This window comes from Dendrobates tinctorius, unplaced genomic scaffold, assembly GCF_039654945.1.
Source record: "Dendrobates tinctorius isolate UK_male_01 unplaced genomic scaffold, ASM3965494v1 ptg000120l, whole genome shotgun sequence".
In the NCBI taxonomy this organism is placed as follows: Eukaryota; Metazoa; Chordata; class Amphibia; order Anura; family Dendrobatidae; genus Dendrobates; species Dendrobates tinctorius.
The window spans coordinates 41,327,343-41,355,038 of NW_027361788.1; the positions used below are offsets into that span (position 1 = coordinate 41,327,343).

The following is a 27,696-nucleotide window of genomic DNA, read 5'->3' on the forward strand; positions in this document are numbered from 1 at the left end:
GACCCGTGCTGTGCATGATCTAATGCCCTACCAGAGAAGAAGCCAGAGGTGATTCCGGAAATGTCGTCCTTGCAGCGGCCTGACGGCGGCACAGGGAGACAACGGTACCATTTATTAGAAAGTTAGTCATTTATAATGACCCTTGCGTACGTCGAGCTCTGATCTTGGGGTGCTGCACGGTTTTGGCCAGTTTCAGGGGTCACACTTCTGGAACCATTCATTGTACCTCAGTGGTGTGCCAGATGTTAGAAAACTACAACTCCTTCCCAGCATGCCCTGGCATCTTGCAAACGACTGATAGGATCAGGACCCACAGGACTTCTGTACTTGATCCATTCAGCAGGTACTACAATTATAGGGGCGCACAGTCCTGCCAGCATCACTGCCGAGAACGCCTGGTGCGTTCTCGGGGAGAGGCTTCAGGGGAAAAAATTAAATATTAAGAGTCATCACTGGAAGCTCTGGTCTTGGGTGACGCTCGTATATAGAGCTCTGGTCTTGGGGTGACGCACGCACGTAGGTCTCTGGTCTTGGGGTGATGCACACGTAGCGTTCTGTCTTGGGGTGACGTACGCATGAAGCGCTCTGGTCTTGGGGTGTCGCACATATGTAGCGCTCTGGTCATGGGGTGACGCACATATATAGCGCTCTGGTCTTGGGGTGATGCACATACCTAGTGATCTGGTCTTGGGGTGACGCACTTAGCGCTCTGGTCTTTGGGTGATGCATGCACGTAGCGCTCTAGTCTTGGGGTGACGCATGCACATAGCGCTCTAGGCTTGGGGTGACGCATACACGTAGCGCTCTGGTCTTGGGGTGACGCACGCACTTAGCGCTCTGGTCTGTGGGTGACACATATCAAGCACTCTGGTCTTGGGGTGACGCACATACGTAGCGCTCTGGTCTTGGGGTGATGCACGTACGTAGCGCTCTCATCTTGGGGTGACGCACGCATGTAGTGCTCTGGTCTTGTGACGTTCGTACGTAGTGCTCTGGTCTTGGGGTGACACATGCACTTAGCACTCTGGTCTTGGGGTGATGCACGTACGTAGAGCTCTGTTCTTGGGGTGACACATGTACGTAGTGCTCTGGTCTTGGGGTGATGCAAGAACGTAGCGCTCTGGTCTTGGGGTGATGCACAAATGTAAAGCGTTGGTCTTGGGATGACGCACGTACGTAGCTCTCTGGTCTTGTGATGACGCACATACTTAGGGTGCTGGTCTTGGGATGACTCACGTACGTAGCGCTCTGGTCTTGGGATGACGCACGTACGTAGAGCTCTGGTCTTGGGGTGCTTCACAGTTTTGACAGGATTCAGGGGTCACACTTCTGGTATCGTCCAGTGTAAGAACTTCATAGAAGCCTCAAATCCAAGAAAACAAGCCTGAAAGTTAAAAATAACCAAAATAATCTGAGCAGGGAATCTCTGTGTTTTGCCCTCATAGACTGTAGTGTTGCTTATTTTAGCCGCCATGTTCACTAATATCATCCCAGAACTACAGGACTGGATGCATTAAAGGATTTGGTTGTATCTTTCAGATTCTGCACTCACTGCGTTTGCTGGGAAGGCTCGTAACATGGCCGCTGTGAACCCCTTATACAGTCCTCGGGGTCCCTCATCTCGCAGGACTTCCCTGAATACATCCAGGACACCCCTGTACCGGCTGTCAGAATCTGGAAAAAGATGGTAAAATGCATTAGGTAGAGCCAATGTCACCTCGTCATATGCTGGCTTATGAAGGTTTTTTTTCCCTGTATTAAGTAGATAAAGCTTAAAGTGATCCTATCACAGATAATCACTCTGTGATCACATCCCCAATCAACTGATCGTCCCGGGGAAGCCATGGCTGCCCAGGCAGTTTCCCTGCAGTGGCTACTACAGGGGAAATGTGGTGTTACATCTTGGTCATCCAGATGAATGGCTGGAGTCCTCCATGGCGGGAACCCCTCATACAGAATCAAACACCACCCGGAGGGTGGCACAAATTAATTATTATAGTCCTCTCTATTCACCTGTCTGGAAACGTGACTTGAGCACATCCATAGGAATGGCCACGACCCAGTTGCACATGCCGGCCACTCCTCCAGCCAGCAGAATCCGTGCAGCAGTGAGGTCACGGGCGCTGTGGCAGAACAGGATAGTAAGGTTTGTAGTATAGAGTCATCCATACTTTGTATTATAGGACTACTACCCTCATTTTCCCACCCAGGATCCATATACCATTGTGGTATCTACATTACCACTGCTTACCTGCCTCCGTCTGGTGCCAGTTTATCCTTCATCCATTCATAGCTCATGAAATACATGCCGGTGGCTGGGATATCTTAATGAGGAAAGTAAATGGTTAAAGGGATATTCTTATTTCTAACAAACATTTATGACATTTTATTAAAGGGATACTCCACTTTCCACTCCTTTTGGTAGACAGGTTCACTATAATTATTCTGATCGGTGGAGAATCTGTCAGCAAGTGTTTGGTTCCCCTGCAGCACCGCCAGTGGCAACATGAGGCATTGCATGGTGTCTATGAAAATCAGCGTATACAGTCATATGTAAAAGTTTGGGCACCCCTATTATTAATGTTAACCTTTTTTCTTTATAACAATTTTGGTTTTTGCAACAGGTATTTCAGTTTCATATATCTAATAACTGATGGACTCAGTTATATTTCTGGATTCAAATGAGGTTTATTGTACTAACAGAAAATGTGCAATCTGCATTTAAACAAAATTTGACCGGTGCAAAAGTATGGGCACCCTTATCATTTTCTTGATTTGAACACTCCTAACTACTTTTTACTGACTTCCTGAAGCACTAAATTGGTTTTGTAACCTCATTGAGCTTTGAACTTCATAGCCAGGTGTATCAAATCATGAGAAAAGGTATTTAAGGTGGCCACTTGCAAGTAGTTCTCCTATTTAATTCTCCTATGAAGAGTGGCATCATGGGCTCCTCAAAACAACTCTCAAATGATCTGAAAACAAAGATTATTCAACATAGCTTTTCAGGGGAAGGATACAAAAAGTTGTCTCAGAGATTTAACCTGTCAGTTTCCACTGTGAGGAACATAGTAAGGAAATGGAAGAACACAGGTACAGTTCTTGTTAAGCCCAGAAGTGGCAGGCCAAGAAAAATATCAGAAAGGCAGAGAAGAAGAATGCTGAGAACAGTCAAGGACAATCCACAGACCACCTCCAAAGACGTGCAGCATCATCTTGCTGCAGATGGTGTCACTGTGCATCGGTCAACAATACAGCGCACTTTGCACAAGGAGAAGCTATATGGGAGAGTGATGCGAAAGAAGCCGTTTCTGCAAGCACGCCACAAACAGAGTCACCTGAGGTATGCAAAAGCACATTTGGACAAGCCAGTTACATTTTGGAAGAAGGTCCTGTGGACTGATGAAACAAAGATTGAGTTGTTTGGTCATACAAAAAGGCGTTATGCATGCGCTGCATTGTTGACCGATGCACAGTGACACCATCTGCAGCAAGATGATGCTGCAGGTCTTTGGAGGTGGTCTGTGGATTGTCCTTGACTGTTCTCACCATTCTTCTTCTCTGCCTTTCTGATATTTTTCTTGGCCTGCCACTTCTGGGCTTAACAAGAACTGTACCTGTGTTCTTCCATTTCCTTACTATGTTCCTCACAGTGGAAACTGACAGGTTAAATCTCTGAGACAACTTTTTGTATCCTTCCCCTGAAAAGCTATGTTGAATAATCTTTGTTTTCATATCATTTGAGAGTTGTTTTGAGGAGCCCATGATGCCACTCTTCATAGGAGAATCAAATAGGAGAACTACTTGCAAGTGGCCACCTTAAATACCTTTTCTCATGATTTGATACACCTGGCTATGAAGTTCAAAGCTCAATGAGGTTACAAAACCAATTTAGTGCTTCAGGAAGTCAGTAAAAAGTAGTTAGGAGTGTTCAAATCAAGAAAATGATAAGGGTGCCCATACTTTTGCACCGGTCAAATTTTGTTTAAATGCAGATTGCACATTTTCTGTTAGTACAATAAACCTCATTTGAATCCAGAAATATAACTGAGTCCATCAGTTATTAGATATATGAAACTGAAATACCTGTTGCAAAAACCAAAATTGTTATAAAGAAAAAAGGTTAACATTAATAGGGATGCCCAAACTTTTACATATGACTGTAGCTATGATGGATCCCCTGGGGGCCCTCGGACTGCTTTCCACTCCAGCTAAATGGTGGAGATCCATATGTGCTCTAGGAAAAGCAGTTTATTTTGGCCCTATAAGAGCACATGTGGACCCTCATCGGCTAACCTGATAGCTTCTACTAGTTTACATTTACAGTATCAGCTTCTTTTGGGGTGAGACCAGACGGTGCACCTGAATACACAGGAGCGAGACATGCCACATAGTGACAAATGGCTGCAGGGTTTAAAGGCCAAGTCATGTGGGTATTGTTTGTCTTGTGCGTATTGTTAGCACCATCTGGTCTCATTCTTAAGCTGAATTCAGACATCCATATATCGCAGTCCGAGTACGGATGGTGAAGCACGGACTATCCACGGGTCACACTACCCGAGCCTGACAGCCTCATCTGTGACCAGGCTGTGCACCATGGTCCATTCTCAGTCTGTGATATATGGACGTCTGAATTTTGCCTTAGGCTGTTGGCCCCCCAGCACCTATACATCAATTTTCAAAACAGACAGCCTCCCACACTAGCAACTTGAAGCCATGCCCGATTGTTATTAAGCAAGTGGAGACAAGCATACTGTCAGGAAAGCAGAGCATCCTCTTGGCTGTGCGCCCCCAACGCTGCATCTTCAGGGGTTGGGCTTTTGGGGGGAAGAGAGGAATGGGCTGCAGTATTTGCTTATTCATAAAAGTACTACATTCACAATCTGTCTGCGCCCCCACATCATCCACCAGAGGAGATTTGGGGGCCATAATGCAAATAGGATGATCTGATGATCCCATCAAATGTTGTTTGCTTTATAGATGCCCTTTCCATATCGCAGATTCCTCCTTCCTCTCCGCAGTGGATCATAGCAGTGCCGGTCCCTGTCCTGGAGCCTTCTGCATGGTGCCATAATTAAAGGGTGGTCCCATTTAGTGAAGTGATTGCATATTGCTAGGATATATCGTCACTCAGTGGTGGTCTGTGCAGCGGAACTGCAGCTGCCCTCATACACTGGCACAGGACCCGGCGTCTGCTCCCTGCGCATCAAGTGCTACTGTCTAGGGAATACAGCAAAGGGGAAACTGCAATAAAAAAAGTTGTGTGGCCCTTCATCCTCCATCTACCCTGCCAATCGTAAAGTACCGGTGTATCGTGTGCTATTGCCTCACCTTAAGAGCTGAGGACACCTCTTCACATGCCCATCTTACCTTCAGATAAGCTGAAGGAATAGTGGCGCTGAAATCCGTGCCCCCCCCATATTAGAAAGGGGCTCTCCTCTATTATCGCTATATGGGTTTTCTCTTACATAATGAAAAGCATATTATTTCCATATGTTGGTAGTTACCTCTCAGGAGGGTAAGCACCGTACCCCTGTACAAGCTTCGCATGCCCTGCTCCTGGAACAGCTGCCTGGCACAATCTACAGGCCCCGAAAATCTCTTCCGTGAACTGTTTGCCTGAGCCTTAGAACGAGAGGAGGACACAGCTGATCATGTAGCCCAGTGGTGTGACAGCTGTTGGAAAACTACAACTCCCAGCAAGCATGCCCTGACATCTTGCACACCACTGCTGTAGGATCTGGACCCGCAGGTCTTATGTACGTTACCTGCAGCAGGCACTTGATCCTTTCTGCAGGTATTACGATTATGGCGGCGCACAGTCCTGCCAGCATCCCTGCCGAGAACACCTGGTGCGGTCTGTGGCGGGGGCAATAGGTCAAAATATAAAAAAATACACATTAGTGGAAGATCTCAGATTATTTCTTATCTTTGATGCATCTGTTTCTGACAAAGCTGAGTTGTCACCCAGCTTTCCCAGTGTCAGCAGCCTGAATATCCTGCATTACCACTGAATGGTTAGAAAAGCTGGCCGCTCAGAAGTCTAGTAAAGTCAGGTGCAACATGTGAGGATATTGGTTGTCACCCAGCTTTCCCAGTGTCAGCCTGAATATCCTACATTACCACTGAATGGTTAGGAAAGCTGGCCGCTCAGAAGTCTAGTAAAGTCAGGTGCAACATGTGAGGATATTGGTTGTCACCCAGCTTTCCCAGTGTCAGCCCGAATATCCTACATTACCACTGAATGGTTAGGAAAGCTGGATGCTCAGAAGTCTAGGAAAGTCAGGTGCAACATGTGAGGATATTGGTTGTCACCCAGCTTTCCCAGTGTCAGCCCGAATATCCTACATTACCACTGAATGGTTAGGAAAGCTGGATGCTCAGAAGTCTAGGAAAGTCAGGTGCAACATGTGAGGATATTGGTTGTCACCCAGCTTTCCCAGTGTCAGCAGCCTGAATATCCTGCATTACCACTGAATGGTTAGAAAAGCTGGCAGCTCAGAAGTCTAGGAAAGTCAGGTGCAACATGTGAGGATATTGGTTGTCACCCAGCTTTCTCAGTGTCAGCAGCCTGAATATCCTGCATTACCACTGAATGGTTAGAAAAGCTGGCAGCTCAGAAGTCTAGGAAAGTCAGGTGCAACATGTGAGGATATTGGTTGTCACCCAGCTTTCCCAGTGTCAGCAGCCTGAATATCCTGCATTACCACTGAATGGTTAGAAAAGCTGGCCGCTCAGAAGTCTAGAAAAGTCAGGTGCAACATATGAGGATATTGGTTGTCACCCAGCTTTCCCAGAAAGTAATTTCACTACAAACTGTCTGGATGAACTTGTTCGGAAATCTGTTACCTCACCTCAGTGTCTGCTGTGGCTGTTTCTGTTGCAGCTTCTTCCCCAGACTGAAGCCTAAAAACGTCATTGCCATTATTGGGGTCACTCCAACCAGAGGGGCCCCCATCCCTTTATAAAGACCCCAAAGTCCCTGATGGAGGAAAGGAAACACAATTGTGAGGTTACACTCTGGACACAACTGCTTTGTATGGGGGGCAAACATGGGGGTAAACTTCTCCTTACTGGGGGTACACAGCATATGGATGTAGCCTGTTCATGATGGGAGCGGATCAGGTATATATCAGGGATTTGGCCGGGTGTTGAATTAGTCAGGGAACGAGGGCATCTGGGAATACGATTTCCATCTCCGCACAAAAGCAGCATTTTTACTACTAAATGCATGTAACATGTAGAAGCAAACTAATGTAACCTCACTCATTGTCCTGTGTGCAGAAATGTTGTATTTTTATTTTTTTTCTCACTTTTTTTGCCCATTTTTGTGGGGATTTTATTCTCGTGTATTGCCATAATGTCAGGTTTTATTCTGCATGAGAATAATGGATTGTTTTTGAAATCTAATTTTATCCATTTTAAATGGCGTCCGTGTGCTGTCCATTTTTGTTCCATATTCCCATTGACTTGAATGGGCAATTTGGATCTGCAAACCAAATCCAAATCGGACTCCGTCTGAGGTGAAGTCCGCGAAAAGAAGAAACCCTGCAAGTCATCCAGAGAGTATAAACAGATTGTGTTCTTTCCATAAAAAAAGGAAACGTATGAAAATATCAGCTGTGTGAATGGGGCCTTAGAGTGGTGTTGTACGCAGTTACTTTTGGAAAAGCACTGAGTTTTTCAGGGTGTTTTTAATTTTTTTCCCCCCAAGTTCATGATGGTTTACAGTGAAATATAAATTGCATTTTCCTGGAATTTGTTGGCATCTTTGCATTCCTCGTGGGTCAGTGGGCTGATTTCTGGCCTCCGTACAGAACGCTAAAAAATATTAAAAAGTGCGTGCAATAAAAAAAATGCAAGCAAGAATAAAGAATGATCCCCTGTGTGGAGCTGACAGAGGCGTATATACGGGAGTCAGAGATAAACACACCGGGCATTGGTGATAGCGGTGGATTTATCATTTGTCTCAAAAACTCCAGAAAAAACAAAGAAATAACATACGGGATCCGTCCGTCAATGCACATCAGGCCTGTATGGTAATCATGGCCATATGCCGAGTGTTATATAAGGGAACTGATCTCTTTTCCTTCCTCCTGCAGATCCCGCCCAGCATCATACAGCTGGGCTTACTGTCTGGGACGAGGGGGTGCGAGTGCCTATGCCACTACTGAGTCATATACAGCGGAGGGAGGGAGCAGAGCGTGCTCAGGATATCCAGGTAAGGTGAGGAATGTCCCTGTATAGTGCCGCCCTGTAGTGTTCTGGGTCATCGTGCACCCCTGTGTCACCCTGTGTATCCTGCACACCTCTGTCATCCTGAGTATTCTGCACTCCTGTGTCACCCTGTATATTCTGCACCCCTGTGTCACCCTGTGTATTCTGCACCCCTGCACTATATGGCCGCGTCCCCTTTGTTACCCTCCATCTCTTATAAGTGCAGACAAGAGATGCCACCTCTTCCATTGACCCCAGCCCAGAAGACAAGTGCTTCCTACAGAACTGGGTCCTGACTGTCTGGAAAGTGATTCTTGTCGGGTCTCTGCTGATTCTGAGGATTGCTTTGGTTGGATTTCCCTGGGAGCAGATATGGACTCCGGACACACAGGCTTCAACCATCAGGAGTAGTCACTAAGCCAGGGGCACACCATTATGCGGCTGAGGATTAATGTCTCATCATACCCATATGTGTCATATCCACCTCGGCATTATGTAGTACAAGGACTTGTACGTTCTCCGAGTCCGCACATCGGTGACTTCTATCACTGTCAGCCTTCTTTCCCATAACGTACCCTTTGGCCTCCTCCCCACCACTCTACATGGAAATGCATAAATCCTTTTACTGCCTAATGCCAGAAGGGCCGGTCTGACATGGGCATGTTTGGATCGATGCCCTCTATCCTGTTGTTTCTTTGTCACCCGTGTAAAGTCTGGGAGCCGCTTATCTCCCCCTTATGAAATAACTTGCACTTTTAGGTAAGATGAATAATTTATATGTTTATCCAATATAACATAGACTGTAAGCTGATCCGACATAACTTGGGTTTCGGGTGATTCAATGTGAGGATTGGAGTTCACAACTGTCGACCAAAATATTATTCTGTCTTTATCATAAGTATGTCATCCAGATTATCTTGAGCGCCCAGCGGCCATGGCACAGGACCAGCGTCCCCCCCCCTGCACACACAGCTGCTCTTCCGTGTCACTTAGTGCCATCTGCTCCTCCTTGTGTACTTAAACATCTCTCTATTCTGGGAAGTGAAGAGTGGGGATCTGATTTCTGGGATACTTGGATTTAGGATATGTCCACATGTAACTTTTTTTTTTTTTTCTGCATAAAGAACAATGGCCTGAAGCTACCCCAGAATGTATGCATGCCTGGCCCCTTTTTTGTGCTTACCCATTCTGATCTCAAGGGGGGAAACTGCAGTAAAAACACTGAAATAATCGTTGTGTGAACAAGCACTAAAGGGGTCTGCAGCAGCAGTGATTTAGCGCTCTGACCCCCACTGTGTTCCTGGCAGAGCTGCGCACCTCGTGCCCCCTGCCGTGCAGAGGACTGGAGCCAGGTGCACTTTAGTGGAAGGGTGCCGAAGTTCCCCTGCACAGTGGGTGGCCAGGGTGGTCCTCTCCGTGGTGTGCCTATACCACTCGCTATCACTCATGCTCGGCCTCCTCTTTCTAGGTTGCCCTGTGGTCTCTCGGCCATATTCACCTGTTGGGAGAGGATCTTGCGAAAACAGTCCTCAGTGCTGTTATACAGCAGCTTCTGTCCCCCCGCCGGCCGGGCCTGGATCTGTAGATTCACCTGGAGACACAGGTATTACACAGGTAAGTGGCGACAGGCTGGGGCGATGTATCATTTCATTTCACTATCGCAAATATAGCGATTCCCTAATTTATTCCTAACACAGCAATCTTCTCCTGCACAAAATGACAAGGTTCCTCCTGACACCAGAGGAGCGAGTCCCTGTTTAAAAACCTCTATCCTCATATAATAGGGCAGCACGGTGGCTCAGTGGTTAGGTCCTGGGTTTGCATCCAACCAAGGACAACATCTGCAAGGAGTTTGTATGTTCTCCCCGTGTTTGCGTGGGTTTCCTCCGGGCACTCCGGTTTCCTCCCACACTCCAAAGACATACTGATAGGGAATTTAGATTGTGAGCCCCATCACGGACAGTGATGATGATGTGTGCAAACTGTAAAGCGCTGCGGAATATGTTAGCGCTATATAAAAATAAAGATTATTATTATATATTGAAACTCTCATTCCTGTTTGCTGTCAGTGAATTGAATCCTTGTTAGATGATTAGCGGCCACAAATACCTGACGCCCTGTTCACACCGACGGCTGTTGTTCACGGTATACACAAATCGGCGACATATCTCACTATATGGTACGTGGTGGGACATGTCATCCATGGGGACCCATGCATGTAAAATAGTGCCTTTGCTATGGTTCACAAGCCCGCCGAAGGTCAAAGGACCCTTTTTTGGCCTCCTTCAGATGAGCCGATCCCTGAAATCGTGTTTGGCGTGTTTCAGGAGCTTACCCTGCTTACACACTTGGTGTTAGCCTCACACACATGATATTTTACACAACAGCAGCAATCTCTATCCTGGCATGAAGTATTGGGTCTAAATGTGGGAATGCTCCTATTCACTGACTGCAAGCAGTGGTCTGCAGAATAGTGGAAGAATTTCCAACTGTATAGGAAAGTTTCCAACGTTTTCTTTTATATAATAATTAAAGGGGTATCCCGTCTTATGTCCTAGCCATATGGCGACATTTTCTGAGATGAGAACGTATGAACACTTGGTTGCCATTATTTATGACTAGGTCGGCGGTGGGGAGACACATGACTGTGGCTGATAATGACACTCCCAGAGCTGAGATAAGACACAAGTCCCTCCATGTCTCGCTGTGCTTATAGCTGCAGCACGGGGGTAAGTACTATATGGTGCACCGCAGTGAAGTGTGACTATGTGCCACCTGCCATAGGTCAGACATTGCAATAAATTCAATGTAGGACTTAAAGGGATCGTCCAGGATTGAAAAACAGCGCCTCCCTTGTCCAAGGGTTGTGTCTGTTATTGATCAGCTCCATTGACTCGAATGGGACTAAGCTACAAAGCAGCGAGGGAGGAGAGCAGGGAACGAAGCTGGGTGACATGGGGTAAAAGGATACTTCCCATCTCAGCACTCACCTTGACGGTGTCCATGGGCTGTCCGGCCAGGGTGAGGCACACACCTCCCACCCCTCCAGACACAAAGTGCTTGACGTACACCAGCGAGTGGCTTCCATGCTCTGAGGCCATGTATGTGACACCAGCGAGCTCCTGCTGGCTGCCTGTCTTTCTGAGGTCGCGGCCACTAGGGTGTGGAAGATGACACAAGGGGGGACTGGAGATAAGCGAGCTCTCTGGAGACACCAAGCTGACGGTGGAAGATAGCGTGCAGGGTGTGCCAGCGGGTGAATCCTGGTGCATGTGGTACCGTAGGACGTGCTACCAGCTGTGTATGGGCATATTGGTTGTGTGTGGGGCAGCAGCAGATGTCGTGTATAGTCCGAGGGATGTAGAAGCGTGCACCGTCCTCTCGGTGAGCTCCCCGGGACTCGGCAGTTATTTGCACTGCTGTAAACCGCTTTTGCCAAGTAGGTTAAAGTCCATAAATGAAGCAAAATGATTACTATATAACCTGTACAGAGTCCCCGACACAGAGGAACAGATCCGCAACAGTTCTCAGCGCCAGGATTTTACAGAAGTGTTGACCATGAGTCCTTTGTCTTACAGGACCCTCTAGGCGATCATGGGCAGCTGGTGCCACCTCCTCGTCCTCTGCACCATGTGGCCCTGCGTGTGGCCCTTCAGGATCTGCGCATTCAATGGCCAGCACTTTGGGGAGAAAAAAGCCACCAATGACGAAATCCTGAGTGCTGTGGTCAAGGTAAGGAGGGGGTCCGAGCCAAAGACTAAGACGGGACTATAGTGGGTAGAGATGTAATTGGGCCACACACGGGCAGTTTCACTCATAGGATGCGAGTTTTGGGCCCTTACTTCCCATGTTATTTGCGCAGATCATCCAGCGATGTGACATCTTCCTGCTGCAAGAAGTGCATGACCCCAAGGGAATCGCGTTGTCCAAACTTATGGCTGCCCTCAACAGGTGAGGAGGTTCATAGGTAAGAAGCAGAATTGGCAAATGTCAGGCCGGTGTTAACCCTTTATTTCTCTGAACAGGGCAGAGGACTTGTACTTGGCTGTGAACAGCCCTCCACTAGGACGTAAGTCCTACACTGAACAATACGTCTTCATATACAAGTGAGTGCTAAGAGAGATCTCGTTTTCTGTATGCAGCTCCAGTCCAGACCTATGTTGTCATCTTGGCAACAGACCACAAGCAAATTCTGAGTAGTCTGACACTGCAATCCTTGGTCTTCTCCCTCTCTCATACCGATCATACATGTAAGTGGAGGCTCAGACTACATGGAACTTGTTTGTAGTCTGTTACCACGGTGATAAAAACACACAAATGTCAGTTGGAATCTGAGATCTTTTGCGGAGTAGATTTTTTTTAAAATTTTTTAATTTGGCTTTAAAAAATGTGGTTATAAAGGTATTCACAGGGGTTTATGAGGACATCTGTCCTCCCGCCATACACATGCATGCTCGCTTCGGCCCACTGTGCATGTGTTCATGTGTACCAGGAGGGAGTCAGCCACTATCAGACCCCTATGACTGCGGCTTTTCTCCCCAAGAGCAGAATCATCGGACAGTTGTAATCCAAATCCCCATCCTTGCTAGTGTCAGGGGAGAGTCAGGTGGCCCCCCCCCCATACACATGAGATGGATATGGTCGTGCCCAGTTTCCTGCACCCTGCTGATATTTTTAGAATATCCCCTCGTAGGTCAAGCAAGATCTCGGTGATCGATCAGTACAAATATGAAGATGATGATCCGGCCGCTCCGGACGTGTTCGCCCGAGAACCGTACATCGTTCGCTTCGCTCTGGAGTCGAGAGGTCAGTGACCAGGATGAGCCAAGATGTCACACCAACAGTCATCATGTGTAATGATTACAGGAATCTAGGGATCAGTAGCTGTGGGGTGTTTATAACAGTGATCTCGCTCTATAGATCTACAGGATCTGGTCATAATCCCGCAGCACACAGAACCAGAAAAGGCCAGCATCGAACTCCAAGCTCTCCATGACGTGTTCATGGACGTCCGAAAGCGCTGGAGCGCTAAGGTAGGCTTAAAGGGGTTGTTCAGATCTTCTGTAGTCATGGCCTATCTTAAGGATATATCTGTGAGGGGGGGGATCTGAGTCGTGACATTGTTACAGCAGGACTCTGGCTTTGTCCTCCTCATGAAATCTGTGAGTGACGTCGCTCTCATCAATGTATTATCCTCATAATTGATGTTTCGTTCCAAGGTTTCATAGCGTCATTCTCATCATTGCTCCATTGTTTTCACAGATCAATAGGTTTACACTTTACTATTAATTCCCAACAGAACATCATTTTAATGGGAGACTTTAATGCTGGCTGCAGTTATCTGTCCAAGAAGAAGACAAAGTCCCTCCGTTTATACACAGACCCAGACTGCCACTGGCTGATTAGTGACAGCATCGACACCACTGTGAAAGAGAGCACCAGCTGCCCGTATGACAGGTGAGGGGACTATTACATCGGGGGCGGACACGGGCCGCAGAAGGGCCCCTGTGCAATACATACGTGTGTACGATACGTACATCCACCTGAATGAACACATTACACACACATACAGCGGGGGAAATAATTATTTGATCCCTTGCTGATTTTGTAAGTTTGCCCACTGACGAAGACATGAACAGTCTATAATTTTAAGGGTGGGTTAATTTTAACATTGAGAGATAGAATATCAAAAATAAAATCCAGAAAATCACATTGTATAAATTATATAAATTTATTTGCATTTTCTCCTTTGCCTCATGGGGAACACAGAACCTTGGTGTCATGGTCACGTGTGACTGGACACACCGCCTCCAGCAGGGCAAATTTATATGACACACCGCCTCCAGCAGGGCGAATTTAAATAATTGAACGTGCAGCCGGATACACCGTCTCCAGCAGGCAAATTTCAGTAGTACACGTATGTCTGGATACACTGCCTCCAGCAGGGCGAATTTCAGAATAAAGGGGAAAACCAAGAAAACAATTACAATGGTGGCCCTGCGATAAGGAACGGGGACGTGGAGACCTCTTGCACTCCCCTGAATCAGTGTCTCTACACTCCTAACGATCCCTAGGCCGGTTCCGCAGCGGGCGCCGATCAGGATACCTGAAATCCCTAGCTCGCCCTGAACCAATCCCTTACTAGTGAAGAGGACGGTGCAGAAACTAATCCCTCTACTGCACTAAAACACACATTGAGGAAAATGACAAACAGGGAAACACCACTTAGCTTTGCTCTGTTGCTAATGCTCCAAGCAACAGAGTCCGACACCTGAGTGCATCTTTTCCTCCAACCGAATCCGACACCTGAGTGCAGCTTTCCAGCAACAGAGTCCCGCATCTGAGTGCAGCTTTCTAGCAACAGTCCAGCATCTGAGTGCAGCTTTCACCATAGCTGCCACTCCACCAAGCTTTGCAAGAACTCCTTGCTGACACCATAGCTGCCACTCCACCAGGCTTTGCAAGAACTCCACGCTGACACCATAGCTGCCACTCCACCAAGCTTTGCAAGAACTCCACACTGACACCATAGCTGCCACTCCAGGATTCTGATTGAGCTGCCCGGGACTCTTCTCAAGTTCCTTCCTTCACCAAGGATGGTTGGAAAAGACCAATATCACCAACAGTGAGTGAGAACACCTAACACACCTTTATAGTTAGGAGCCAGAGTCTCACACCTGTTAGAGATTCCCGTGCAATAACGCTCACCACCACCAGGGGCAAACTAGAACAAAAGACACCACTGTGTAATAACCCTAATGGCCACCGGGGGCAAAACTAACTCTAAGCAACCAGCTCAAAGGAAAAAAAAGGTTACTTATTCAAAAACCTGTCATATCCAACCTGGATCATGACACTTGGGTGTTATGCTGCTGCCACTAGGAGGCTGACACTAAGAAAAATACAAAAAGATTAGCTCCTCCTGTGCAGTATACACCCACACACTGGCTCCAGCTCAAACCAGTTCATACTTAGTGCCTGTAGTAGGCACATGGGTCTGGTCTCCAGACCACAATTTTTTTTTTCAATATTACTTTTATTTTTTATTCTTATTCCTTTTTAATGGATTAGAAGAGGCGTCTGATCCCTTCATGGTTCCGATTTCCCCAAACCAACAACAGGCGGGATCGTGGAGTGTCGCCTTCACGTACCCTCCTGCACCATTGAAAGGTATGCCTGAGCTCTCTTCAGGGACGACGGGTCCCTTAAGGGCACCGATGTCCCCACACCACAACAGATGGGAACATGGAGTGTCACCTCCAAGTACCCCCTTCTGCAGCCAGGCTCATTACAGCCGGCCAACAGCCGTGTTCTATCCTGGGGGAGTGAACCCCTAGGTTGTCCTGAGGCGATTATGGCATCCTTGTGGCCCCCACTGCATGACCACTGACAAACAGCAGCGATGGAAGGAGGCGGACGGTCCCTCTCCAACTCGCGGACAACAGGATGGTGGATGGAGGGTCCCCTGCACCGTCCACATTGCAGCACTTGCAGGCGAAGCGCTTCGTCCTCCGGATCTCTGTGGCCCTGAAATGCAACACCATCTACGCTGACGTAGTCTCCCGTGGCGGCGCTATGCCGGGAGGCGCATCGTCGGTAAGAGATTCCACGTCGGCGGCGTCCCCCACCCCCGGGTATCGCTCCTGCCGACCGCAGAAATTTAGGCCCCGGCTTGGGCCTATTCACGGAGCAATCCCAAGACTCCACCCACCAGACGACGTTGCGCCCGTAGCCCCGACCCACGAACTGGCGCTTCTCACTCACTGTGAAACTTCTGCCTCTGCAACTCCCAGGGGCCATCTTAATACACCCAGACGGCTCTCGGAAGAATTGGGAAGAATCCTCAATCTTGGCGCGGCGCCAAGCTGATACCAGGGCATTTTTAAAGGGACACAACGGATCTGCAGCACTCACGGGCAACAGGACCTTGGTAAGAGCCCTGACCCTGCAACAGATATCAGCCCACATTGGCCCTTCCCTGCAGTTCCTTTATACCCTATTGAAGGATATTAACAGCATAAGAAGTCAGGGGCACACTGTGGTGCATTATGTCACTCCTTAAAAAGGGTAACAAAGTACATATGATGGATTTCACTTCTGGTACTACCTGCCAGACTTTGTTGCCGCAGGGACATAATATCCCACCTTGCAGGGACTGTGATCCCGCATGCACTGAGAGCCCATTGCCGCTACCAAACCAAGGGTACATAGCCCCCCTGAGCGGGCTTCGTCGCTGTCATCACTGGCAAAGAGATACAGTCCCTCCTTTATCGGCCGGGGCCTTCGCCAGACTGTCTCGGAGGATACTTCCACCTCACATTACAGAGGGGCAACGGATCCTTTATGGGCTCCATCCTCCCCAAACCTACAACAGGCGGGAAAGTGGAGTGTCGCCTCCACGTACCCCCTCCTGCATTCTTTTTTTTTGTTATGGGCATTGCGTGATATTTCAGGGCGACGGACCCCTTCAGGGTACCGTTCTCACCACACCGGCAACCGATGGGAACGGGGAGTGTTGCCTCCACATACCCCGTCTGCATCCACGCTCATACCACCCTTTTTTCCTTGCGCCGGACCAACAGCCTGACCCATCCTCGGGCAGTTAGTCCTTTGGATATCCAGAGGCATTTACAATGTGCGGGCAGTGCCCTCCACATCTCCTCTGATGAACAGCGGCGATGGCAGGAAGATAGACAGTTCTTCTCCCCTCCTCTGACCTAGGAGTGGGTAGACGGAAGGCTAGGACATAGTTCGCCAGCTCAGAGAGCGACCGGACAAACGCTTCGGAAGTCAGAAGCCTATAGAGGCGAGATACCATTTTCTCCGGATTGCGGAAGAAATAGGAAGAATCCCCTCTGGTTGATCTGCCTGCCCTCACGCATGGCCTCGAAAACCCTTCGGTCCTTACCAGAGGGTTCCTCATTAAAGACCCCATGGACCAGCAGATCGAAGAACCGAATGGGTCAGGTTCTCTAGATTCGGGCTCTGCACTCCACCTCTTTTGCTGCAGTGCCTGTATCTAAAGCTATGGTCTCTTGGGCTGATATCCTGAGCAGGACTATACAGGACAGTGATCTTCCTCTGGAAGCAGCAGAGCTAGCCTATCAGTTCTCAGTCGGAGAATATTTGTTGCACGCGTTCCTACACTTGGCTCTGTGCTGCACTTACATTCGCAACTACCATCCATATCCAACAGACACTGTGACTCAGGATGGCGAGCGGACTCTGCGTCCAAAAAGTCTTTGACGTCTCTGCCCTACCTGAGAGGGCGTTTATTCGGTGAGAAGCTGCATGAGCTTATCTATGATGCCACAGGAGAAAAAAGTACGTTCCCTCCCCAGCAAAGGACTAGGCGTCCTTTTCGTCGTCAACAATAGGCTCGATTTCCAGTCCTTTCGTAGGCGAATGTCTGCTCTTATATCGTCATATCTAGCTCTCCGTCCTTCACCACGAATGGGTCGCCTGATGTCCTCCGGATACAATACAGAGCTTCCTCCCGGCCTCCAGCACGGTTCTTCCCTTATTGTCCCCCCAAAACAGTTGTGCGGGCTCGGCCTTCCTAGCGAGTCATCGCTTTATTACGCCAAGATGGGTCATCATTCTAGTCCCAGAAAGCGAGAAGTGTCTAGGGGGTCTAGTCTAACTTATTTGTGCTGAAGACTAACAGAATGGTACGGCCCATCCTGGACCTAAAGTTAGTCACCAAGCTCGTCAGGATCCTTCAGGATGGAGTCCCTCGGCTCTGTTATCACTTCAATGTAGAAGTGGGAGTCCCTAGCATCCATCAACATATAATAGTAATAATAAATTTTATTTCTATAGCGCCGACATATTCCGCAGCACTTTACATTTCAGAGGGGATTTGTACAGACAATAGACATTACAGCATAACAATAATCACAGATTATAACAAATACCAAGGGGAAAGAGGGCCCTGCTCGCAAGCTTACAGTCTATGAGGAAAGAGGTAGACACGAAAGGGGGTGGCAACATACGGGATGCTTACCTTCATATTCCTCTTTTTCTGACTCACCAAAGATTCCTGCGCTTCGCCGTCTGAGAGGAGCATTTCCAGTTTACCGCTTTGCCATTCGGCCTCACCACTGCTCCCAGGGCGTGCACTCTTGGGGCATGATCATTATGCCATACCTAGACAACGTCCTGATCAAGGGGCCGTCTTTCCCAGCCTGCGCGCAGGCGTCCGTATCTCTTTGGACACATTTTCTCACCTGGGCTGGCTGATAAATCTTCCCCAATCCCGGCTCAGCGGATATCCCTTTCAGGAATGACCCTGCACTCTTCCCGAGGGTTGGTATTTTTTCCTCGAGACGATCAGGGTCTTGACACCCTTCATCAGGGTGTTCGAGCACTTTGTTGCCCATTTCCTCATTATCGGCCTGCGACAGGAATCCATTCTCTCTTGACTGTTTATGCCGCTTGCCTCCGCGGGTCAAGCGGGCATTCAGGTGGTGGACGTTGCGGTCTTCCCTCACCCAGGGAAATTCTTTTACCCCCAGTGCAATAGCCAGTTGTCTCCACCGACAAAAGTCTTCTGGGCTGGGGGGCGGTATTTCGTCATCACACGGCCCAGGGGAACTGGCCATTTTGGGAGTTGCCTCTTTTATTTAACGTCTTCGAGATCTGGGCGATTCGGTTGTGCCTGCGGCGGTTCCATCACCTCTTAGCGGTTCATACAAATACAATTGGACAATGCGTATATCATACATCAAGAGGGGCATCTGCAGCAGGGCGGCAATGCGTGAGGTGGAACACATTCTCCGCTGGCCTGAGATGTCACACTCAGTCATCTCAGCGGTTCACATCCCGAACGTGGAAAACTGGGCGGCAGACTTTCTCAGCCGTCAGAGACTTGCTTTGGGAGAGTGGTCACTTCATCCGGAGGTATTCCAACAGATTTGTCATCGCGGGGGACTCCGGATGTGGACCAGGGCATCAAGGTTAAACCCCAGAGTACCTGGGCTCAGAGCCAGTCCCAGGATCCAGAGGTCAATTTCTTCCATTACTTCCGAGGATAATCAAGAAGATCAAGGCGGAAGGGATTCCGGTGATCTTTATCTCTCCGGAATGGTGTGGTACGCCAAATTGGTTCAGCTCATCATCATCGTTCCCTGGAGTTTACTGGATCGACAAGATTTGCTGTCTCCCAGGGCCCAATTTGCTATCAGAACCCAAGGGCTCTGTGCTTAATGGCCTGGCCGTTAATTCCTGGGTCCTAACCCAAGTTGGATTCTCCCGAGAAGAGGTTTTCCTCGATGTTTTGCGCTTGGAAACCTGCATTGGGGCGCATTTATCACCACACCTGAAAAGCATTTTTCCTATGGGCAGGGATCGCCGTCATTCTCCTCTTGCCTTCTTCGTTCTGACCATCTTGCAGTTCTTTCACACTGGGCTGGTCTCAGTCCTAGACCTTAGTTCTCTCAAAGGACAGATCTCTGTATTATCAGTTTTGTTTCAGCACCGGATTGATTCTAAGCTGCAGGTGAAGACTTTCATTCAGGTGGTCTCCCTCGTGGTACCCCTCGTGGTACCCCCCTACAGAGGGCCGTTGGACGGCTGGGGCCCTAACTTGGTCCTGGGCATTCCGCAGTGAATTTAGATTGTGAGCCCCATAGGGGACAGTGGCAATAATGTCTGTAAAGCACTGTGGAATTAATGGTGCTATATAAATGAGTAAAATAAATAAATATATAAAATAGGTATATATACGGTATAAACATATTTAATACGTACATGTACATACGCACATTGAACACACATATAAAATACTTACATTGACATAACCTATTCACATTACATAAATGTATATGAAATACATATACATGTTTATACACATTACACAAATAAAATGTACATATACATACTGTACACATACACATTAAACACGTATATAAAGTAAGAAAAAAAAAAAATCGAACTATAGTCAGCTCACCCTTCTGTGAAGTCTTCATTAAGCAGCTGGCACTCAGCACGGTTCCATAGAGCAAACATACGGTACTTGGGAAGAGAAAAAAAAGAAAAAAACTAGCGAGTAGATCGCAGACTAAAATATAACCTTTAATCCATTAGGTTAAAACATGAATGGCACAGGATTGCCGGGCATGTAGAAAAACACTTCAGAAACAGATGACGCGTTTCGACAAAACAGTCTTCATCAAGATTGGTTATATTTTAGTTTGCGATCTACTCGCTGGTTTTTTTCTTTTTTTTTTCCTCTTCCCACGTATATAAAATAGGTACAAGCATATGTAAATACACATTACGCGCACATATACATAAAATATGAAAATAAACATGAATATATTACACCTTACACAAATGTAAAATACATGTACACATTACACACAAACACATACATAAAATACGTACATATACATACTGTACATATACACATGTATGTATTTATACATTCATATACAAAATATGCACAGACCCATAAATTCCTCCATGTTCCTCCCAGGCAGACTATGGCTGATCCCTGGGGATCACAATGTCGGGACCCCTTTAAGGGCTAATTCTAGACCGGACTCCGACCTCGGTGGATGTAGCGACGACTGCACATTTGAGTCTCTCTCCATTCACTAGCCATGGTAGCTTACTTTGCTGGTTTCTATTCTTCTAGAAGTGAATGGAAGGAGCCACATGTGTGCAGCCAGCCCTCCATTCACAGCAGCCGTGTGATGGGGCTGAGGACCCCCTGTTCTTGAGATAGGCGAAGGTCCTACCCTGGGACCCTCACCCATAGACATTTATGGCACCTCCCGTGGAATACAAGACCATATTACGCATTGTCCAGTGGACAGTCCAGTCCCTGAAAGGGCCCAGTATTAATTGTCCTCCTCTTCTCCTCTGTCTTAGGATCGTGGTTTATGGACAGGAGGTAATGGATTTGGTGAAGTCGTCCGGGATTTACAACTTCACGAAGGAGCTGCACCTCAGTGAAGCAGAGGTACGATCCAATATGGGAGACACAGACGTTGTCCAGGTCCCCCAAAAACATAGAATATATAATGAGCTCTAATAAAGAGGGATCTGGTGGCTAATGGTCTGGTCGGGAACCCTGCAAAGCCTCCTGTCCTAGATGGATACGCAGATTTATCCTCGGTAACCCTGGCATGTTCTGTTCTCGCAGGCCCTGAAGGTCAGTGACCATTACCCGGTCGAGATGGATCTGGACCTGGTTCTGGGTGGCTGCCGGACTCTCCTTCCATCACTCACACTCATTATTCTCAGCCTCCTGTGGATTCATGAACTTTCCGTAAGTCAGAAGTGACGATCCTGCGCCAGGGATGAATTCTCCAAATTCAGGAGCTAGGGCAATGCCAAGAGGCCGACGTGCCGTAAGGGCAAAGAAAAACCATCACAAAACTGAATGACTGCCCCCATATGGATCATGTTGGCTTATATATGGCCTCGTCCCGTGCCTGGCCTCCAGGGGCACATATACTATTGGTGCTGCCTCTCAGGGGCCCAAGAAGTAAAGGGCCACTACCACTTACAAAGCAGCTTCTGCCACAGACACATTGGTGGATAGCAAAGGGCCCATATACTGTTCTTGCGAAGGTGCCCCTGGGCTGTTTTTTATTTGCAGGAAAGGGTTAAGCTCCACGATCTCTACCTCTCGGACTCCTCTTCTGTATCACTCATGGATAATTATGGTGTACATATCTGCGACTGAAATTTCTCTCCTAGTGCTCAATACAGGGTAGACCCCAACCTGCACCCTCCTGACAATCATAAACAAAGAAGAAGAAACGATCAAAGAATCCCAAAAGCATATAGAAAATGCAAAATTCACTTTATTAATTAAATATTCTTACAGGATAATTGGAAGCACAATAGGAGACAAAGATCCAAGCCAATTGCACATGTAGGGAAACAAAAGGACATACACAGGTGGGGGAGGGGGAAAAATTGAATGTGAATAACATTCAATAGCCGGCTACTAGTGTATGCTCCCATGCATATTGCACTACCCCCAATTGGCCTATGTAAATTGCAAGAACAGACATCTTATTGTAAACATGCTACACTTGTGCAGTAATGAAAGTGTTAAGTATTTACCTGATCAGACCAAAAGCAGCCCACCCGGTGTGTCCACCCCGACGCGTGTTTCAGCGTGATGGCCTCCTGACAATGACATCACTGTGCCGCCAGATGGTGCCACTTTCATGTAATCTAATGCCCTCTGGTGGCAGAAACATGAAACACAATGGAGACTTAATCCCAGCTCTCGTGCCTTGTGAATTGTGCTCAGTCCTTGTGCCACTTTTTGTAACTCTCGTTCTGTGCTCTCGTGTTACTGACTCTCCACCTTTGTATGGTACCAACGGGCATTATAATAATGTTATAGCGGGTGGCAGGTACCGATCCGGGTCCTGCTTCACCTCTATGTTTACATTATACTGAACATTGTTGCATTAAATCCTTTTGATATTCTACATGTGCAGTGTTTCACTATTTTATATCACAGGTCGATAATTCACAGGTTGGCAATACATGGCATTCCCTGCTCGCCTGGGTTTAATGGACCTTCCTTATGTTTGATCTACTATATCACATTAAACATTGTTCTACCCTCTAAAGTATGGAAAAATGTTTCCAAAAACAGCGCCACACTTGTCTGACGGTTGTGTGTGGTACTGCAGCTCAGACCTATTCACTTCAAATGACCTCATCGTGGTGCCCTTTTTCTGGAGGAAAGTAGCCATGTTTGGGAAAGCAGAGTGACAATTATTATGGCGGTTACAGGACAGGCCCCATGTGGGTATAGTGTACCCCCCCCGGCAGCAGATCCTGTCCCTTCTCTACTGTTCTAGAGCCGGGTCCCTGCTGAGCTGGTGCTGACACAGCAGCCGCATCCGTCCCACATTGTATGTGTTATAATAGACGGCCGCTCTGTTTCATGCCTCCATGGTCTCCTGAATTTTCTGCACCCTCTTCCGTCATCCATTGAGTCCTGCGTCGCTACTGACAGTTTAGACGTCCTCAGCTATAGACCCAGATACTGACCGCTCTGTACGGTGTCCGTCCTCCATCCGATGGGTGTTCTGTATACATCGGCCATATTCTGCGCTCACCGGGGACAGGATTATATAGAGCAGAGCGCCCCATTGATAGGTCCTCAACCACACTAACTACGCATTCTACATCTATATCCCACCATGAGATCCTCCCTGCTTCTGATTCTGGGTCTGCAAGTCGCCATCGCTTTTAAAATCTGCGCTTTTAATATCAAGAGTTTTGGAGAAGCCAAAGCATCGAATAAGAAGATTATGAGCGTTCTGGTAAAGGTGGGTGATTTTCTGTCTGGTAAGTATTGTGCATCCATGCATCGCCCTATAGTGATCATACACATTAAAGGGGTTAAATGTCCATAGGACAGGTGATGAGTGACCCCTGGGACCCTCTTTGGTGTCCCCCCTGTATGAATGGCGCAGCTGTCGCACATGTGCAGTGCCACTTTCTCATCATCTATGGGACTGGGGGGTATAACAAATCCTATATACCCCCTTAAAGACCCCCGTTCTTCACATATCCGTCTCTCTTCATTCTAGATTCTTGCTCGCTGTGACATTAGTGCAATTCAAGAAGTGCGAGACTCCAAGGGAGAAGCGGTTCCTGCTCTGGTGTCTGAGCTCAACAGGTAAACTGACTGCAGTAGATGATGGGAGTCATTGTTCCCATGTGTTAAGATACCAGACACCATGTACTGATAGGTGCCAGCAATCAGAGGTCATGGGGTCCGTGCAGCGAGATCCTCCTATGGGGATGACGTGGGTGTACATGGCCACCTCATCATGTGCAAGCACTTAGAATACAGTAAGGATGACGAGGCTTCGTTTTTCGGTAGATTTGATGGCGTCCATCACTACCAGCACCTGGAGAGCAAGAGGCTGGGGAAGAACAGCTACAAGGAGCAGTTTGTGTTCATCTACAGGTACAGCCAAGGTCGTTCGAACATTGTGCACAAATTTATTGTCACAGATCTAAAAGGCTTGTTAATGAACTTCTGCTAGTACAACTCTTGGAGTGCGGTATACACTTTTTGCACTTCCTATACCTATTGAATGTGGGCGGCCAGATCTATCTGATGTGTTAGTGACGTTTTCTTGTACACTAGAGCAGACACCTTGCAGGTGATGGACTGGTACCAGTATGTGGAGGATCATCCCGATCACCCAGAAGCCTTTGCACGAGAACCCTTTGCCGTCCGCTTTCTGTCCCCCACGACAGGTCGGCCACATTACCCGCCTTACCTTGTATATTCACCCTGAGCCCTAATCACAGCCTTACAGACTCCTTCTCTTTTGCAGTTATTAAAGATTTCGTTCTGATGTCTCACCACACGTGTCCGAGCCGAGCGGCCAGTGAGATTAATAGGCTCTTACATGTCATGCTGCAGGTGAAGAGCCGCTGGAAAATTGAGGTGGGTTAAAAAAAGTGTACAAGAAAAATACACGTATGTACATAATAGCCACTGTATGGACCCCGAAAACAGACAGGGGTATTTGCAGCAATCAGAGGCAAAACTGCAGCTCTCATGCTTCCTTTCATACATATGGGCACTTCTACATAAGAAAACAGTAGTCCACTCCAGCTTCCACTAGGGGAGGTCACTGCATTAACACCATTGTCTATTCTATATGTAAAGAGCTCCATCTAGTGGTGACTGGAGGTAATGATATTGGTTCTGGTATCTATCCCTTTAAGATCACAACTCTTCCTCTTCTCACTATACTCCCTGCATTTTATCAGAGCCTGATGCTCCTCGGAGACTTGAACGCTGCATGTGGCTATGTCACAGCAGAGGAATGGAGGAACATTCAGCTCCAGAGCGGCGACACTTTCCACTGGCTGATTGGTGATAAAGATGACACTACGGTGAAGCAGAAGACACACTGTGCATATGACCGGTAATTCTAGGATTGGGACATGGCCTGTAAAGGGGATTTATAAGACTTAGCCTATCCTATCAATATCTGATAGAGATTTGACTTCCTGAACCCCCCCCCCGCCCCTACTGATCAGCTGACTTGTTACCACGCCATACATTTTATAGTGGCTGCGCCTGATACTGCAGCTCAGTCTGATTGAAATGGACAGGACTGAGTTGCAATACCAGGCATGGCCACTAGATAAAGTACTGTGACCCTGACATTAGCTTATTGGGACACCAACCATAGCCGTGAGGGTGCTTTTTTTTTTCCCTTATAACCTCTTTAATTTTTCTATGTGTTTTATTGATGCAAGCAAATCTGGAGCACTCTATATTACGGTGTGCACACGCTGCGGATCCGCAGCGGTTTCTGCTTCAGTGTACAGTACCATAATATCCTATGGGAAATGGAAACCGCAGTGCAGACGGTGCGGATTTGCTGCAGTTTCTAATCCGCAGAAAGAAATGACATCATTCTTTCTGCAGATTCCGCTGCAGTTTTCCATCTCCTCCATTGTAGAGGTGATAAACCGCAGGCTAATCCGCAGATACCTGCGGATTTTGCAAAATCCACACGGATCAATCTGCAGCGTGTGCACACACCCTTATAGTACATATGCAGAATTTGGCAAAGGTTTTTTTTTTTCCTTTCTGTATGTCATTCATCAAGAATTGTGGTACATGGAGAAGAACTTCTTAAAGGGATTGTACCGGGTACTGCAAAACCGTTCAATTTCAAGAGAAAACTTGGTTTATCTGAGGAGGAGGTAAGTCCTGTTTTATTATCATGGACCCAACATAGTCATAAAAGCTTTATTAGACGGATGGTAAATGTGTGATCTAAACCAGGGATGTAAAAGTAAAATACACAGAGGACCAAAATTAAAAACTTTGACAATGTCATGGGGCCAACCTTGATATTAATTAGAAAAAAAAGTCTACATTTGATGTAATTATCAAATATAACTATAAACTTTTTTTTTTTTTATATAGAAACAAACTTAAAGGGTCGGTCTCTCCTATAAACAAATTGCATCTTAATGAATAGATCTTACGAATCAAAATATATGTTTGGAGAATTGGGAATTTCTTATGGGCAAGGGCATACATAGAAATCATGAGACCCCATAGCAGAACTTCTAAGCCATTTCAACCACCAAAAAAACCTTACTATTTGGTGGGGGTGACAAAATAGCACCTCACAGCACTTAATGTAATTTTCCTCCTATTGAAGCACCTACCTTGAAGGCCTTTTATTGCCCCCCACAGTATGTGTGCGCAGGATACAGTGAATTCCTTCAAGTATCCTCTGCACACACTGTATAATGACCCTCCTATTAAAAAAATACTCTCCTTGTTCCCCTGCTGCTCCGGTCTCCATGGTGAGTGAGCATGCTCAAATTCTATTATGTTCCAGTCCCCGCGGCTGCATGTCTAGAGCCGCAACACATGCAGGGATCTCCCCAGTCCTCTGGTTGCTTCCTCTTTTCCCTCTGGGTCTTCAGGTGGTGTTATGGCCAACTAAGCTACACATGGATAAAGGGCCATAACAGCATGAAAGAAATCAGCAGCCAGACCCCTAGGGCTCATGTTAACCATTGATCCTTGGATGTCATTGATCCCCCCCCCATATTGCATACATGTCATGAATAGGTCCATCGATAAGAGTTGCAGATTATTCAATAGCTGATCTGTCTGGAAACCCCCATACACATCAATACATTGGCCAGCATGTCTGCACATCTAATGGATATGCCAGTGATCCCCTATAATCTGTTACATTCTTCAGGCGCTGGAAGTGAGTGACCATTTTCCAGTAGAAGTGAATCTTCGGGCCGATCCACGGATGGACAGAGAGTTATGATCAGTGTAATAAAGCGATTCCACACTCATGACAGGGCTCTGGCTATTCTTATACTATAAAAGCCTGGTCTACTATAAGTAGTCAGATCACAATGGTGTAGCGGCTGCTCACATATGGCCATTTGTCAGTATCCTTTGTGGTTCTTCATACAACCCTGACAATCAGTGGTTTAGTGCAACCTAGGGGATGCACAGGAAAGTTTAGGGATTACCCCAACTACTGGTGAGCCAAAGCTGCTGCCTTATGTGCCTGCCTGAGGTTATCAGTTCAGGTCAGAAATCTAGTGATGAGAGTGCATGCACTGCTGTTATCCAAGCATCTTAGGCATGCTTGGATAATATAAATAGTAATCTTTATTTTTATATAGCGCTAACATATTCCACAGCACTTTACAGTTTGCACACATGATCATCACTGTCCCCGATAGGGAATTTAGATTGTGTGCCCCATCAGTATGTCTTTGGAATGTGGGAGGAAACTAGAGTACCCAGAGGAAACCCACGCAAACACGGGGAGATCATATGTTTTAAACTCCTTGCAGATGTTGTCCTTGGTGAGATTCAAACCCAGGACCCCAGAGCTACAAGGCTGCAGTGCTATCCACTCAGCTGCAGTGCTGTCCTTATGTTCAAGTCCCTGCAGCTGCATTGCTCATGGC

The 27,696-nt window shown here is 47.2% G+C and overlaps 3 protein-coding genes across 8 annotated transcripts; 2 read left to right on the top strand and 1 right to left on the bottom strand.

Annotated features, from left to right (window-relative positions):
* Positions 1-52: 52 nt before the first annotated feature.
* On the bottom strand, positions 53-11,360 carry LOC141046669 (mitochondrial carnitine/acylcarnitine carrier protein-like). Of its 2 annotated transcripts, XM_073541242.1 has the most exons (9): positions 11,208-11,360; positions 9,716-9,808; positions 6,855-6,982; positions 5,769-5,859; positions 5,508-5,625; positions 2,252-2,324; positions 2,014-2,123; positions 1,553-1,674; positions 53-1,384 (listed from the first exon to the last, which is right to left on the bottom strand). In XM_073541242.1, the coding sequence occupies exons 1-9, from the start codon at positions 11,316-11,318 to the stop codon at positions 1,322-1,324; spliced, it is 909 nt and encodes a 302-aa protein (XP_073397343.1). In that variant the 5' UTR covers positions 11,319-11,360; the 3' UTR covers positions 53-1,321. The 2 variants fall into 2 exon arrangements, with proteins under 2 accessions (XP_073397343.1, XP_073397342.1); XM_073541241.1 differs by lacking the exon at positions 9,716-9,808 and having other exon boundaries at positions 11,208-11,357.
* LOC141046666 (deoxyribonuclease-1-like 1) lies at positions 9,694-22,676 on the top strand. Of its 5 annotated transcripts, none has more exons than XM_073541234.1 (9): positions 9,694-9,831; positions 11,796-11,949; positions 12,080-12,168; positions 12,243-12,323; positions 12,911-13,023; positions 13,138-13,250; positions 13,517-13,674; positions 21,094-21,184; positions 21,368-22,676. In XM_073541234.1, exons 2-9 carry the CDS (start codon positions 11,812-11,814, stop codon positions 21,506-21,508), a joined length of 924 nt encoding a protein of 307 aa, XP_073397335.1. In that variant the 5' UTR covers positions 9,694-9,831; positions 11,796-11,811; the 3' UTR covers positions 21,509-22,676. The 5 variants fall into 5 exon arrangements, with proteins under 5 accessions (XP_073397335.1, XP_073397338.1, XP_073397339.1 ...); XM_073541237.1 differs by lacking the exon at positions 9,694-9,831 and adding an exon at positions 10,833-10,946; XM_073541238.1 differs by lacking the exon at positions 9,694-9,831 and adding an exon at positions 11,118-11,238.
* A 141-nt stretch (positions 22,677-22,817) lies between these two features.
* LOC141046667 (deoxyribonuclease gamma-like) lies at positions 22,818-27,066 on the top strand. The gene is made up of 8 exons (XM_073541240.1): positions 22,818-23,528; positions 23,793-23,881; positions 24,089-24,175; positions 24,359-24,471; positions 24,552-24,664; positions 24,994-25,151; positions 25,845-25,941; positions 26,964-27,066. Exons 1-8 carry the CDS (start codon positions 23,400-23,402, stop codon positions 27,036-27,038), a joined length of 861 nt encoding a protein of 286 aa, XP_073397341.1. The 5' UTR covers positions 22,818-23,399; the 3' UTR covers positions 27,039-27,066.
* The last annotated feature ends 630 nt before the right edge of the window (positions 27,067-27,696 follow it).

Bases quoted from the DNA above. Each gene is read 5' to 3' on its own strand.
- LOC141046669 (XM_073541242.1), bottom strand. From the start codon at position 11,318: ATGGCCTCAGAGCATGGAAGCCACTCGCTGGTGTACGTCAAGCACTTT. The intron at 6,983-9,715 runs GTGAATATGGCC...TTCCTCCATCAG, and splicing joins GCAAGATCCTCTCCCAACAG to GGACTTTGGGGTCTTTATAA. The intron at 2,325-5,507 runs GTAACTACCAAC...TTCCTCATTAAG, and splicing joins GGTGCTTACCCTCCTGAGAG to ATATCCCAGCCACCGGCATG.
- LOC141046666 (XM_073541234.1), top strand. From the start codon at position 11,812: ATGGGCAGCTGGTGCCACCTCCTCGTCCTCTGCACCATGTGGCCCTGC. The intron at 13,024-13,137 runs GTCAGTGACCAG...CTCGCTCTATAG, and splicing joins CTTCGCTCTGGAGTCGAGAG to ATCTACAGGATCTGGTCATA. The intron at 13,675-21,093 runs GTGAGGGGACTA...CCTCTGTCTTAG, and splicing joins ACCAGCTGCCCGTATGACAG to GATCGTGGTTTATGGACAGG.
- LOC141046667 (XM_073541240.1), top strand. From the start codon at position 23,400: ATGAGATCCTCCCTGCTTCTGATTCTGGGTCTGCAAGTCGCCATCGCT. The intron at 24,176-24,358 runs GTACAGCCAAGG...CTTGTACACTAG, and splicing joins CAGTTTGTGTTCATCTACAG to AGCAGACACCTTGCAGGTGA. The intron at 25,942-26,963 runs GTAAGTCCTGTT...TACATTCTTCAG, and splicing joins TTGGTTTATCTGAGGAGGAG to GCGCTGGAAGTGAGTGACCA.